General features: G+C 35.3%; 1 protein-coding gene across 1 annotated transcript; it reads right to left on the bottom strand.

The window, feature by feature from the left end:
• Window positions 1-2,807: 2,807 nt before the first annotated feature.
• LOC135694112 (uncharacterized) lies at window positions 2,808-11,658 on the bottom strand. Its single transcript, XM_065212792.2, has 8 exons — window positions 11,288-11,658; window positions 8,378-8,465; window positions 7,180-7,364; window positions 6,702-6,965; window positions 6,014-6,286; window positions 5,557-5,838; window positions 4,648-4,875; window positions 2,808-4,115 (listed from the first exon to the last, which is right to left on the bottom strand). The coding sequence occupies exons 1-8, from the start codon at window positions 11,517-11,519 to the stop codon at window positions 3,544-3,546; spliced, it is 2,124 nt and encodes a 707-aa protein (XP_065068864.2). The 5' UTR covers window positions 11,520-11,658; the 3' UTR covers window positions 2,808-3,543.
• Between the last annotated feature and the right edge of the window lie 990 nt (window positions 11,659-12,648).

Here is a 12,648-nt window from a genome sequence, read left to right as displayed (position 1 = left end):
GATCTTTTCTTTCTGATAATGATGAAAATGATGGAAACGTTTCATTTCAAATTCCAGTTACACTACACTTATGACAAATCCAAATGTTTTGTAGACTCTATGATCCAAAAGGTGAAAGTGTGTTTTAAGTGACAATATCAAATAATGTTTACCACCTTAATAGATATCGCACCTGACTGCTATTCAAGCATATACCTAATATAGGGGGGCTAATTAGAGGGTCATATTGATATAATATGATTAAACATCTCATCTCCTTTTGCTTATGAATACAAATTTTTGATGAAGGTAAATTCCTTTCAGTTTTCTAAACAAGTGGATACCGCCTTTCTTAATAATGAAAGTAAGGAAAACTTGACACCTTTCTTCTTGCTCTTCAAAAGCTGAATATACGGGACCTAAAACTCAAAATATACCATAGATTTGCTTCCAATAATGCAAGAACGGCCTCTACCCGAGTGATATGGACTAGTAGCTATCGAATAATAGACTTTATATATTTTACAATAATATCGGCATCGCGAACTCCGAGATTGACCATTTTCACAGGTTCTGAGATTTTGGATCCCTCATCCTTGAACACGATGAAAAATATATGCCATATTGAGGATCGAAATAGGCCAATAAGAAAAACGCAAGCACAAGACCGGTATTGTTGACCAATCAGTGCCGCTGTCTACACAATGAAAATTACCACTGGAGTCCGAGAGAGAAAACGAACTCCTTCTGTCTACACAATGGCGGCTTTTTCGTTGATATGTAGATCGATTCCAAAACTGCTAGATGGAAAGACGACCGGGCTCTGCCAATTATCCGAAACATGGCGTCATTATAGAGTTTAACACAATCTGGGTTGTCTAAAAAATGTTGACCGATGGCAGGATCACTTGTTTTAACAGTGTTTCTAGACCTACAAGATCGAGAAGGCTGTTCTCTTTGAGGGGCAGTTTTGTTCCTTATGTTGGAAGGAGCATGCTGTTTTATCCTATCCCTCAATTTTGGGGTTGTGCGTCCTACGGTTTGGGTTATGTGATTTCTGTAATTCGAAAATGTTAATATGACTTCAGGAAATATGGGGATTTCGTTAGTTCAAATTACTGGAATAATTAATTTCTGGCTTTCGTCATTCTCTGACATTTTGGTCTTAAAAATCTTTAGAATAGAGAACAATACTTTTGGAATGAAATCTGAATTTCTTTGATTAACAGCAAGATATCTTATTTTATCTTGTTAACAGCAGACCTTGTTTGACGTTCAGAAGAACTACAAATCTCGATAATATACATATGGTGGCTTTTACCCCTTTGCCCCCGACTACGTGAATTCTGAACTCTATAACTACGAAAACGAACATCACAAAAATATTTACAAAGTCTCCTTTCAACGGTTTATATAATGCGAATCCCAGCTGAAATATCCAAATTTGCTCAAGCATTAAAACTAGGGGAGAATATCCAGTGGACCAGATAGTATTTTTCAAAGTTAATAAAGACTCCGCAGGCCTGTTGACTTGGCAGGTTCTCCAAATAATCGACAGCTTTGCGCTGGGACCGTCGCTAGCTATTGTGCTAAAGGCGGGATGCCCAGATCCCATTTGCTGACAATGTGGGTGAACCATTGTTTTGTTTGCCTGTATTTGACAAATCTGAAATTTTGCCGATGAAGCACCCCCCGATGGCACAAAACTCCTTGATTTTACAATGAAATGTTTTTGAAATAGGGGGGAGGGGTGTCACACAAGCGAAAGTCTATAAGTTGTTTAAATTTCTAAATTTTGACACTAGGACTGAGGTCCCACAAGACTTTAGCCTGCGCACAGACTCAACTGGTCTCTGAGAAAAACAGTTTTTCTATTCAACTGAATTCATCTCTGGGAAAACCAGTCGAGTGTGCGCGCATGCTAACAAGACTACCTCTATCCAAGCGTAATTGAAGTTTGTGAATTTTTGTTTCAGAGTTTCACGCTAATCACAAGGGAACTGTTAAAACTACTCTCTCTATCTACACCTACAGGCATATGTAGTTTTGCACTGGAAATTCAGGTTTGGATTTGGTTTTTGGTTGTGGCACATGGTTACAATGAAAGCCAAGAAACAATAGCATTTGTACCTACTCAGCGAGACAACTATGTTTTTTTGTTTTACTTTCTGCTGCTAACTCATTTTGAAAGCTACTTTAACAAAGTATTTTGATATTTCATGATGTCACATCTATTATGGACCATGCCTTGGAAATTGATTTTTAAAATTTTCAAAATCATACATACTTTTGCATGATTCAGTTTCTAGTGTGCAAAGTGACAAATTTTTTGGCTATATTGATGAAATGGTCAACAAATGAGACTGCGAAAAAGTGACTATTAAAAAATCCAAATAAAAAAATTACAAAACTAGTGAAATGTTATCAGAAGTTCATTACTCGCCATGAGGTTTTTTTTAATTATAGTGATAATGAAATGTTTCTAACGATGACAAAATGTTCATCTATTCTTAAATTGCTTAAATTGAATCCTTAAATTGAAACAATATGCTAAAGATGTCACTGTGCTTTAGCAGTATATCTTAAACTTCTTTGGTATGTACTGCTGACATATTACTGTTGATTTAAGTTTCAAAGCAAATATCAATGACAGAAATCGTTACAAGTGTTTTCACTCAAAATGGTATGCTGCAGGCAGAAACAAAAATTGGCGTTGTAAGCTGTTCAATGTAAATCTGTTGGTTGCTAATTTGGTAGGACATTTGTTTCAAGCTATTTATAAATGAAATGTCAATGTTAAAAGAATGAACAAAAATAAACAACTACGATTAGAAAATACACTGGTATTCGTTTATAACAGTAAGCGGTAAACAGACTACATAATGAGAAATGCATAGCAGTTGTAGGAGCCGCAGTGAGGGAGCTCTAGCCTCTTCTCCATAATTTATGTTGAGCTGGAGACTGCATTGTTGATAATGGAATCCAAAAGGCAATTCCTACTTTAGAACTCCATACTTTTATTCCAATCCCCCTTTTGTTAATCCGTGAAAAATTGAAATGATCTTCAAGATGACTTTTGAATAATCCCTCCTTAGCAAATGTATTAACTAAGGACAACTTAATCTATTAATTTAGGTCTTAATAACTAATATAAAAAGGTAGGTGTATAACTATGAAAAAGGAAAACGACCATTTTAAATTTTTCCAGCCTTATTTCAACCCCAAAACTATTATCATATCGAAACATGTCAAAACAGCAGCCTCCCCCTATCCCTCGATTATTCTCATTCCCTTGTTCATGCTCTACTCGAGACTACATCTGACGATTAGAAACACGATTAGTAGCCTGATAACCTGAAAGTGCTTCATTTCTTAACAAGCTAGCCCCCGGACTTCTAAACCCATTTTTTTAAATGTTGTACCTAGGAAATACATATGCTAACAATGTAACTTCAAAAGTTTTATCTTCGTATTCTGTCCTGTTGAGTATGACGTCATTAAACTGCAGTTTTGACACTTTCAGCAACTAAGTATAAAGTGATCACAACTTCAACTTGTCAGTGTCTATACAACGAATAACTGAATACATTTGCTCGCTTTAGCGCCGGTCGTCTTGCCAACGACGGTTATAACCACGTTGTGTATTTCATCTTTCTTTGACCCCTTTGGCGCTCTGAATGGTATCATGAAGACAGACATTCTTCCAGGAATGCCATAAACCCTCTTGGGAACATTAACCACCGTCTTTCCCAATTCATTCGTTTTGACTTCAAAATTTTCCCTTGCACCGGTGTTGTGTAAGGCAAACGTCAGTATTGTTGAACGAGACGACCCCGAATTGAGTGCAAATCCTCTTGGCGCAGAGAATAAGTGAAAAAATAAAGTCCGTGGCTTTATAATACCCTTGCCAAGCCTTTCAAAGCGCGTGTTCTCCCTTGTCATCCCCTCGACAATCAATTTAAAGTCGTGTGCTGGAGTTGGAAATGTAGCAAGATATCGCCCAGCTGTCCTCCCATATTGCTTCAGAGAAATCGTTGTTGACGGCTTGAAAACGCTGTTAACCACCTTCAGTTTGAGCGAGGAAGTCTTGGTTCTTCTGTGCGCTGGAATGGTTATCACGACTTTGGCAGTTTTACCTGAAAATAAATAATACCTTAGTTATAACTACTTGACAATCAGAGCAAACAACTTGATAAATGTAGCTTTTAGGATTTCTTAAGAAGCAAAAGGGGAAGATATGAAATGGGGCTTTATCGTTGTATACTTCGACGCCAAGATTACGATAAATAGTTTTTGCAACGAACTTATTAGTTCGTCTCCAAAAAAATTTTGAATTCAATTGACATTAAAATTTGTCTTAAAAAACATTCACCTATCTAGAACTCCAAAAAATAATAAAGGTCGGCTGTATATATAGTATTCAGTTATTAATTTGCGTGGTAAAATTTTAGAAAGATACCTAATTTACAGTCTAAAACCAAACATGTACGCTTTTTTTGAATGCCTAATCGACCATCTTAGCAAAATATGATATAATATTATATAATATAATATAATATAACATAATATAACATAATATAAGCTGATATAATCACAGCTTCTGCCCTTGGTAAAATACACTCCTTTTCTAGCTTCGCGTTTTGTACTATTCACACTTCAGCAACAAACCTTTGATCGGTGATTTAGAGGCAACTGACTTGGTTTTTCCAAAGACTTTAGCTTCCACCAAAAAGTTGTATTCGAAGTCAATATTCTCGAAACTTATACAGTTGGCTGCCACATAGCGGTTGGCCGAACTAGCCGGAACAGAGAGCTTCCACACACCAGACACTGGTTTCTTGATCAAAAATAATGTGCTGCCTTTGCCTGTATTTTCACCAACTTGCAAATTGCCACCTAAAAATTAAATTCATATTCTAAACAAAACTGTCCCAAAAAGAGAAAAACAATTGGAATAATCAAAAGCGATACTGAGTGTTGAATTTATGCCGTGATTTTTCTAGGTTCCTCCATATCAGCTTCACATAAAAAATCATTCAAGATACATCATATGCGGAAAATTCCAAAACATTATCTCAATAAAAAAATTCAACAAGATGAAATGTTAAGTCTATTTTAGACACATTATCGCGTCCATTTCTGAAAATAGCACAGAAAATCGGAAACTTATCATACAAAAGCACTTTTTGTCCGACACTCGTTAGGGTAAAAACATCAGAAAATTTATTCCCAGATTTTAACCAATAGCAGCCTTTGGGATTCTTTGTCTTGATGTAGACAGATTCCAAAACACCTAAATGAAACGACGACTTTGCTTGCCCAATGATCTTAAAATTGTAGTCCCTATACGCTTTGATGCACTCTGGATTCTTAAGTAGATGTTGACCTAAATCGGAATCACAATTTATTTGGGCCTTTTTTTACAAAAACGTCGCGGCTGTTCTGCAGTACTGGCAGCAAAAGCTTATTCGATTACTGAAAATAGTTTTTTTTAAATTTTAGCGATAACAAGATGAGAATAGACAATGGATTCACAACTACTCATATCCTAATTTATAGCCAATTGACAATACGTACTTGGATTGTACAAGCGAGCCAGCTTTGAAGAACCAGTGGACATAACCGTAGTGCTCAAAGTCTCTACAGTGTTGTCAACTGTAATAGAATAATCAATGAAGTCAGCCGCCCTCCTTTGCCTCTGATGCTGAATCACTGGAATGCTACTTCCACCAATAAGGGTGTTCTGAATCAACCTGTCCATCAGTGCAATCTTTGATGAAGAAGAGAAGTACAGTATTTGTCCACCAGTTGATTCAGCTAAAGACTCGTACAATTGTATGTCTTCCGACCTCAAACAACCTATAATAGAAGCAATCTCTCAATAAACATTTAATTAAACCGCAACTGCTTCAACTTCGACTTTATTTCTAAGAAAATTTTGTTAAATATGTTAACAAGAAAAGCGTCAATGAACGTCCAATTGCCTTCGTGATCTGTAAACCAAATTTATAAGGGAATCCCCTAAAAATCTTACCGCTATACGAAAGGAAGAAATTGAGTCGTGCTTTGTACATGCCAACCAAGTCTTTTAAAGCCTCTACATTCTCATCAGTTGCATCCTTTGCGCCGGCATCAGTGAAGACATACACTGGAGAAGATTGCGCAATCGGAGCATTGAATAGGCTGTGGATTCCGTTAATGGTCATTTCTTTACAATCTCCTCCACCACTTGCTTTAAGGTCATCGATGAGACGAACAAAGTCTTCTCTTTCCTCATATAGTCTGAATTCAACGGGACCATGATATACTGAAAAGTGAAGCAATAAATTGACAAAAATTGTCATATTTTTGCATAATTTCAAAACAATACACAGAAACAATTTATTCTAACTTTATCTCAGAAACGTGATAGAAAAATTAATATGAAAATAAATCGAAAAATATGAAGATAGAAGATTATTAAAAGCCTTGGAGCACTAACGAAGAAGTAGGATTTAACTATTACTGCCCTTCTGCTTGAAAAATATTTGATTAATACAAAGTAACATGTTGTTAAAAAGGTTTTGTTGAATGTGACTTTAATGATAATTGCCAGAACTATCAAAGTTGTTCTGGGGGAAGGGGAGCGTTTAGGACAAGAAATGAAAATGTAGAAAAAAGACTCGGCCGTTTAGTTCTCTCAAGGAAATTAATCAAGCAATGTAGATGGCTACACAGCCTACCATTTGTAACTGGATCGTTGAATGGTGAAAGCGCATAATCAACTGTGGCTAATCTATCGAAATTCACGATGCCTCTTGCAAGCGTCTTGGCTCTGTCCATTTCATCACCCATGCTCCCGGTCGTATCAAACGCAAAGCCAAGAGTGACTCCGCCATCATACGCTAAAAGTTTCTTGTATTGATCGTTGCCAATATTCGACTGCACGTTGTTCAGTATCTGTTTTGCAGAAACAACACTTCTTCGGCTTCTTTTTCCTTCCCCACCTTGAAAAATGAAAATCATTTGTATCTTTATACCCTGCTTTTAAACAATTTGCTTTGTTAAAACTTCCAAGTTAACTGCCGAAAAAATCACTGTAAAAATTATAAAATTTGCTCAAAGTATCCACTGCTTGCAATTTTCATTTCGCGTATATGATATACTAATAAATATATATTCGACAAAGCTAAAAATGTGAATTATATTTCTAGTTCATACCATCGAGGAGATTATAAAGATTATGCCCAAGCATTTGACGAGCAAAGATATACTGTCCAGCATTACAAGCCTTCTTTATAAGTTGCTGTATTGATGCAGTGTTAAGCTTTTGACGCATTGCAGCAGCTTCCAACATGCTATTTTGAATCTGATTCATTGCCTGCAAATTTCGGTTTAAAGATACCCTAGAAATGAGAGAAGAATTTTTAAAGGGAAGTTCATAGCCCTCGGTCTCAACATCAGTTGAAACAGTGGCACTATTATGATAACATTACCTAGTTTTGTAAGCCTACAGAATTGGAAATTAAATGAAACCACGGGTACACCCTAACGCGCAAGAAGTTTTTCTAGATAATATTTCTGCTTTTTTTGCCCATGTAGACTTGAAGTCTCAAATTGAAGAAAATTAACACTTTTTGCCAGTTCTTGAACAAGTTAACTTGTCACAGGTGGTATCGCTTCGGCCATTTTTGTTTTGGATAAAGAAAACTCAGTCAATAGATGTAAAAAAACTTCCCTAAACTTTTCAAGCAGCCTCCCTTTCCCTGAATCAATGCTAAATATCTTTATCTTCATGCTTTATATACATGCTTTTTGATGCTTTGCGCAATCAAAAAAGAATAAAAGTATGCTTACTAATATCGTTTAGGGGGGGGGGGGGGGGAGGGAGGGGGAGGAGAGACGCGCGTTGTTGGAAGTCGGGTAGTCTGGAGAATAGAAAGGGCGCTCTTTTGCGTCTTTTCAAGAGGCTTTGGCAAGGATTGTTGCCTATCGCTGAGAAAATGTCTCTATCATTTGGGTTTTCATCGTTTCTTGTTACATCCAAACAGGGCTGTTGTTGTAACAGTAACAATTATACGATACCATTATGTAACAGTGACAAATCCGTTTACAGAAGAATTTGACCCAAAAAAGCAAAGTGGAAACTGTGAAAAACTTATTGTCAATCTTATTAACAAGGGCACAACTTACCAAGGCAATTTGCCAAGAAAACTTGTCAAGAAAACCAGCTCACATCAAACCACATGGAACATATTGTCATTACACAGTTCGACTTAGTAACTTATTAATGTTTTCGAAATCTATGACTTACTAATGACAGTATTCATACTTGAAATACATCGTTGAAATGACATCAATAGTAAAAGAAAACATTGACTGTTAAACTGATGGACAGAACGATGAGATGATATCAAACCTCGTCTTCATATTTGTTTTCCTAGCAGACGGTCTTTTCTTGTAAGATCTTCTTCTCGCAGATGAGATTTTTCTGAAAACTTTTTTTCCTTAAAAAATAGAAATAATTTAAATTTGGGTGTGTACAAAACAAAAGGAAAAATGCCTTCTTTTAGTTTTTTATATAAATATAAAAATCTCAGATGTATATAGAATGAGGCTTTTGTAACATAGTCATGGGAAACTTAAATGTGTAAAATTTTTTGTAAATGTAAATTGTTTGTTTTGCTTTGGTTATTAAACAATTTTACCCTAAGTGTAACAAAACGCATTCCCCTACCTATATTCCAACGTTTGCCTTTTCATCAATGAAAAATCTCGCCTCGCCGTCGTCATTTACATCATCATTTACTTAGAGACTCTCTTTCATCTATTTACCTTCTGAATTCTATATTTAGCCTTTGATTTGATAAGCCCTTCATAAAAATGTTCGTAGCTTTAATAATACTTGGGAATGGAATTTGATTCAAAAACAAAATATTTATTTCGCTCGAGAAAATTAAAACCTTGCAAAATTCTTGTCTGCGTGCAGACTTTGTAAGCCATTATGCAGAGCGCACCTTAAAAATGTCTCTGTGTGATATTTTACTTACAAAAATGGTCCCAGTGTGACGTCATCAAAAAACCATACTTCCGGTTATAAATTTCAAAGGGCCCATTGTGGATTTGGAATCAGCATGGTCGGATGTTTATTATGAAATAAAATCCAAAGTTAGGTTGAAGTTCAGGAAAATTCCCAACTGTTTATGTTTTTTGTATGAATTAAGGCTCACTTAACTTCCAAAGGTAAATAAAAAGATCGATAATTTTATGACGCGGCCTAATTGTTTACATAGTTTAGACATTGGATGTAAACAACACAACCTGATTTGAACTGACCTCCGACGCTGGAGCCAGACCATGGCAACTTATTCAAATTCATTTAATATTCAGCAACCATCTTTCAATTTTTAGAGGCAATAAAGTGTCGATAAAGATAATCAACAATTTAACAATAGTTAAAACTTTAACGATAACGTTGCTTAGGATGTTGGAAGGAACCGAAACCGTTTTCGAGCCCAAGCCCCTAAATTTAAGTGAAAACAGTGATATGATTATAGAAACAGTAAATCGACTAAAACAACAGAAAACGTACTTTAAATTCAATTATTTAAATTTTTAAGGCGGAGAGCTTCGAATTTTGATTTTCCGTTCAACTACATCTACAACTTAAAAAATACGTTCTTTATCTACGAATAGATCATTATCCCTTTCTACAGATTTAAGCTTTTTGAATAATCAGTTCTGATTCTAATCTCTTATTTGGCGAAAACGTTTGCAGCAATATGCCGCAGGCATTGCATCAAAAAATTTAAATCCGAGACAGTTTGTACTTTAGATTCTCTACGAGGTTGAAATAGTTTCTGCCATATGATTTAGGATTTTCTACTTTCAAAGAGCAAGAATTCATTTTAGAACCCATTGAATAGAACTAATCGTGAACTATATGTTGTCCGGTTTTTAGGCATTTCATCTTGTATCGTGAGTCTTTAATAATTTCAGTCATACGAGAATTAAAATTTTTCTCCACAGATTTTACCCTGTTGACTTCGGATCAAATCCGTCGTTTCACGTAATTTTTTAATTTGTTAATTTTAACAAAATTTGTTAAAAAATACGATGAAATCTGCGATATTGGAGCATACCCATTTTTTTGGCATCAAAGCTGAAAATTCGTAGTCAACTTTTTGCCGTTTTGTTGATTGTAGTACTATATGTTTCTTGATGATTTTTTAATACAAAAGGTAATGAAACAAGTCAAGCTCCCGTATATCCGATGCTAGTTCCGCCACCAGCAAGACTGGGAATGGCAGCCATCCAATACAAAACAAAGCAAACAAAACAAAACAAACAAAACAAAACAAAACAAAACAATTTCAATTCAATTCAATTTCAATTTCATGTGTATTCTCAGCTTAAATACAATATACTGATCAAGTCAAACAATTTATCAAGATACAATTCCAGTTATACTTCAATACATACAAGGTTAAGATATTTAAAATAATTATTTGTATCTATAAAGTTATAGCTGAATGACACATGGAAATAACCCATAGGGGCTTTCGAGCCATGTCCCATCTTACGTGAATTTTGCCTGAAGTAAATATTAATCAATACACAATATTAATAAACAACAATAACATTTTTTTAAACTTTGAACAAAAATTTTGAAAAATAGAAAAGTTGGTTTCGAAAATGATAGTTGAAACGTTACTCTAATCTATTTGTTTGTGGGAAAGGGGGGGATTAAAAAGGGGATAAAAAAGGTGGTGGAATGTTTTTAAACTTTGTTAGAGTTCTTGTTTTTCTTTGTGTGCTAATAATATAGTATATGTAGTGGAAGGGGGTACTAGTATATTGAAATCATAAATTTTTTTAAGGCTTTAGCAAAAGTTGTTTTTGATCCTGATTGTCTGATGTCTTGTGGAATGGAGTTCCAAACATCTACACCAACATTTTTTATGAAATTTTTACCAAATTCTGTTCTAAAACTTGGTTTAATAAAATTTCCTGAGCTAGCATATCTTGTTTTGTAATTATGAGTATTTATGGCTTTTTTGAAGAGTTTACTGATAGAAGTTTCGGCTATACTTTTGTTAATATCATACATAAAGTTAGCACACTCGAGTTTGTAACAGTCTTCAAAATTTAAAGTGTTTAGGCATTTAAAAATTGGTTTACTATGTTCGGCTTTATTTTTGAATGTTATAAGAAAGTTTGTCAAGGCAAGATCATTCATTGACTGCATAAAATTTTTGATCTGCGAGCTTGGATCAATAAATAAGCAATATCATTTACAAATAAAACAAAAAAAATATTTTTGACTTACCAAACGTTTTTGAAAATGGAATTATCTTAGGTTCACCTGGTCTTGCTTTTGGTACAAGTGGTATTGGAAAAACAGGCAAGACTTTTGCGGTAAAATCTTTAGTTGACCGTTCATCTTCCAGGGCCAAGACTGTGGAATCTAAAGCGTCAAGCAATGAGCTGTCCAAAAGACATTGAACTGTGGATAGTAGGCCAAAGACGACTAGCCCACAAATACTCGTTAACTTCAACATGCTTCTTCTCTCGCAGTTCCACGACAGATAATTCTGTATTTTGCTAACTGAGATACTTGGAGCTGCGACATTTGAAGCTATCTTTATAACCCAGCATAATCTTCCGGTTCCTAGTCGGCACTACCAACTGTCCTTTGACGTAAATCCATCGTCCAATAGTGCCTCGATACGGTAGCCAAAGAGGTGATCGTGAAAGACGCATTTCCGGTAAAGACCCGGATAAACGTTCCAAAACTTCACCCAACACTTTTCGCCCAATATTTATAATGGAATATTCAGTTCAAAATCATTTTATCTGTTTACGGGCCCGATTTTTCATTATCGAGCTCAGTTTTTCATTTTGGAGCCCGATATTGCTTGCTGTTGAGCAAAAACGCATGCCATTTTCAAAAAGAGCGACTTGTTAAAACTGCATGACACTAAGCCGAGCTGATAAAATGCTGAGATTTAAGTGTTCTTGATCTATTCTCTTTTACTTGCTGCATTCTGTTTTTTCGAGTGAGTTTTTATTCAACTTCCGGTTTTACTAGTAACTTTATCGTCACTCGCGCGGTGTAGACACGGAAATAACCGTAACTAACTAACCGCAGGTGATGTCAAGGTTCTGTAACTTTGCCCAATTCCTTGATATACATACTTCAAAGCTCAAATTCACTAAAGAGTCATCTGTTGTGGCACTGGTCAGGGACGATCTTGGTCAGACACGGATGTACTTGACCAGACGGAAATGGAGGGGAGAACCACTTTGGGGCGAGAAAATTTTGATTACCAGTTTCGAGTTCTTTTTGTCGTTTTTGTTGATAGTATTAATTGGTCTTAAAGAGTATTACTATGCTCATACAGATAAGATAAACATGGAATCTTATTGAGGAAATCAAGAGCTAGAGCTACAAGTATGAATAACGAAAATTTAGCAATAAATTATAATGTTAATAGGACTTAATGTACATAATTGTTTTTCATTCAGGAGGACCATGTGGAGGACTACAGTTTCCATTCATATTTCAATTATGATCATTATTAACTGAAAAATTTACTTCGACAGAAATATTTTCTGATCTCATTTCTTTAGTTCATTTCATGGAGAAACAAGTAGAGTTTGTCTCAGAAAGAACAGAGTTCCATTCTC

The sequence above is a fragment of the Rhopilema esculentum genome, chromosome 11, assembly GCF_057945365.1.
Source record: "Rhopilema esculentum isolate cy_ngs chromosome 11, ASM5794536v1, whole genome shotgun sequence".
Taxonomy (NCBI): Eukaryota; Metazoa; Cnidaria; class Scyphozoa; order Rhizostomeae; family Rhizostomatidae; genus Rhopilema; species Rhopilema esculentum.
Note: the sequence above shows the minus strand (reverse complement) of the source record. Positions and strands in the feature narration are given on the sequence as shown.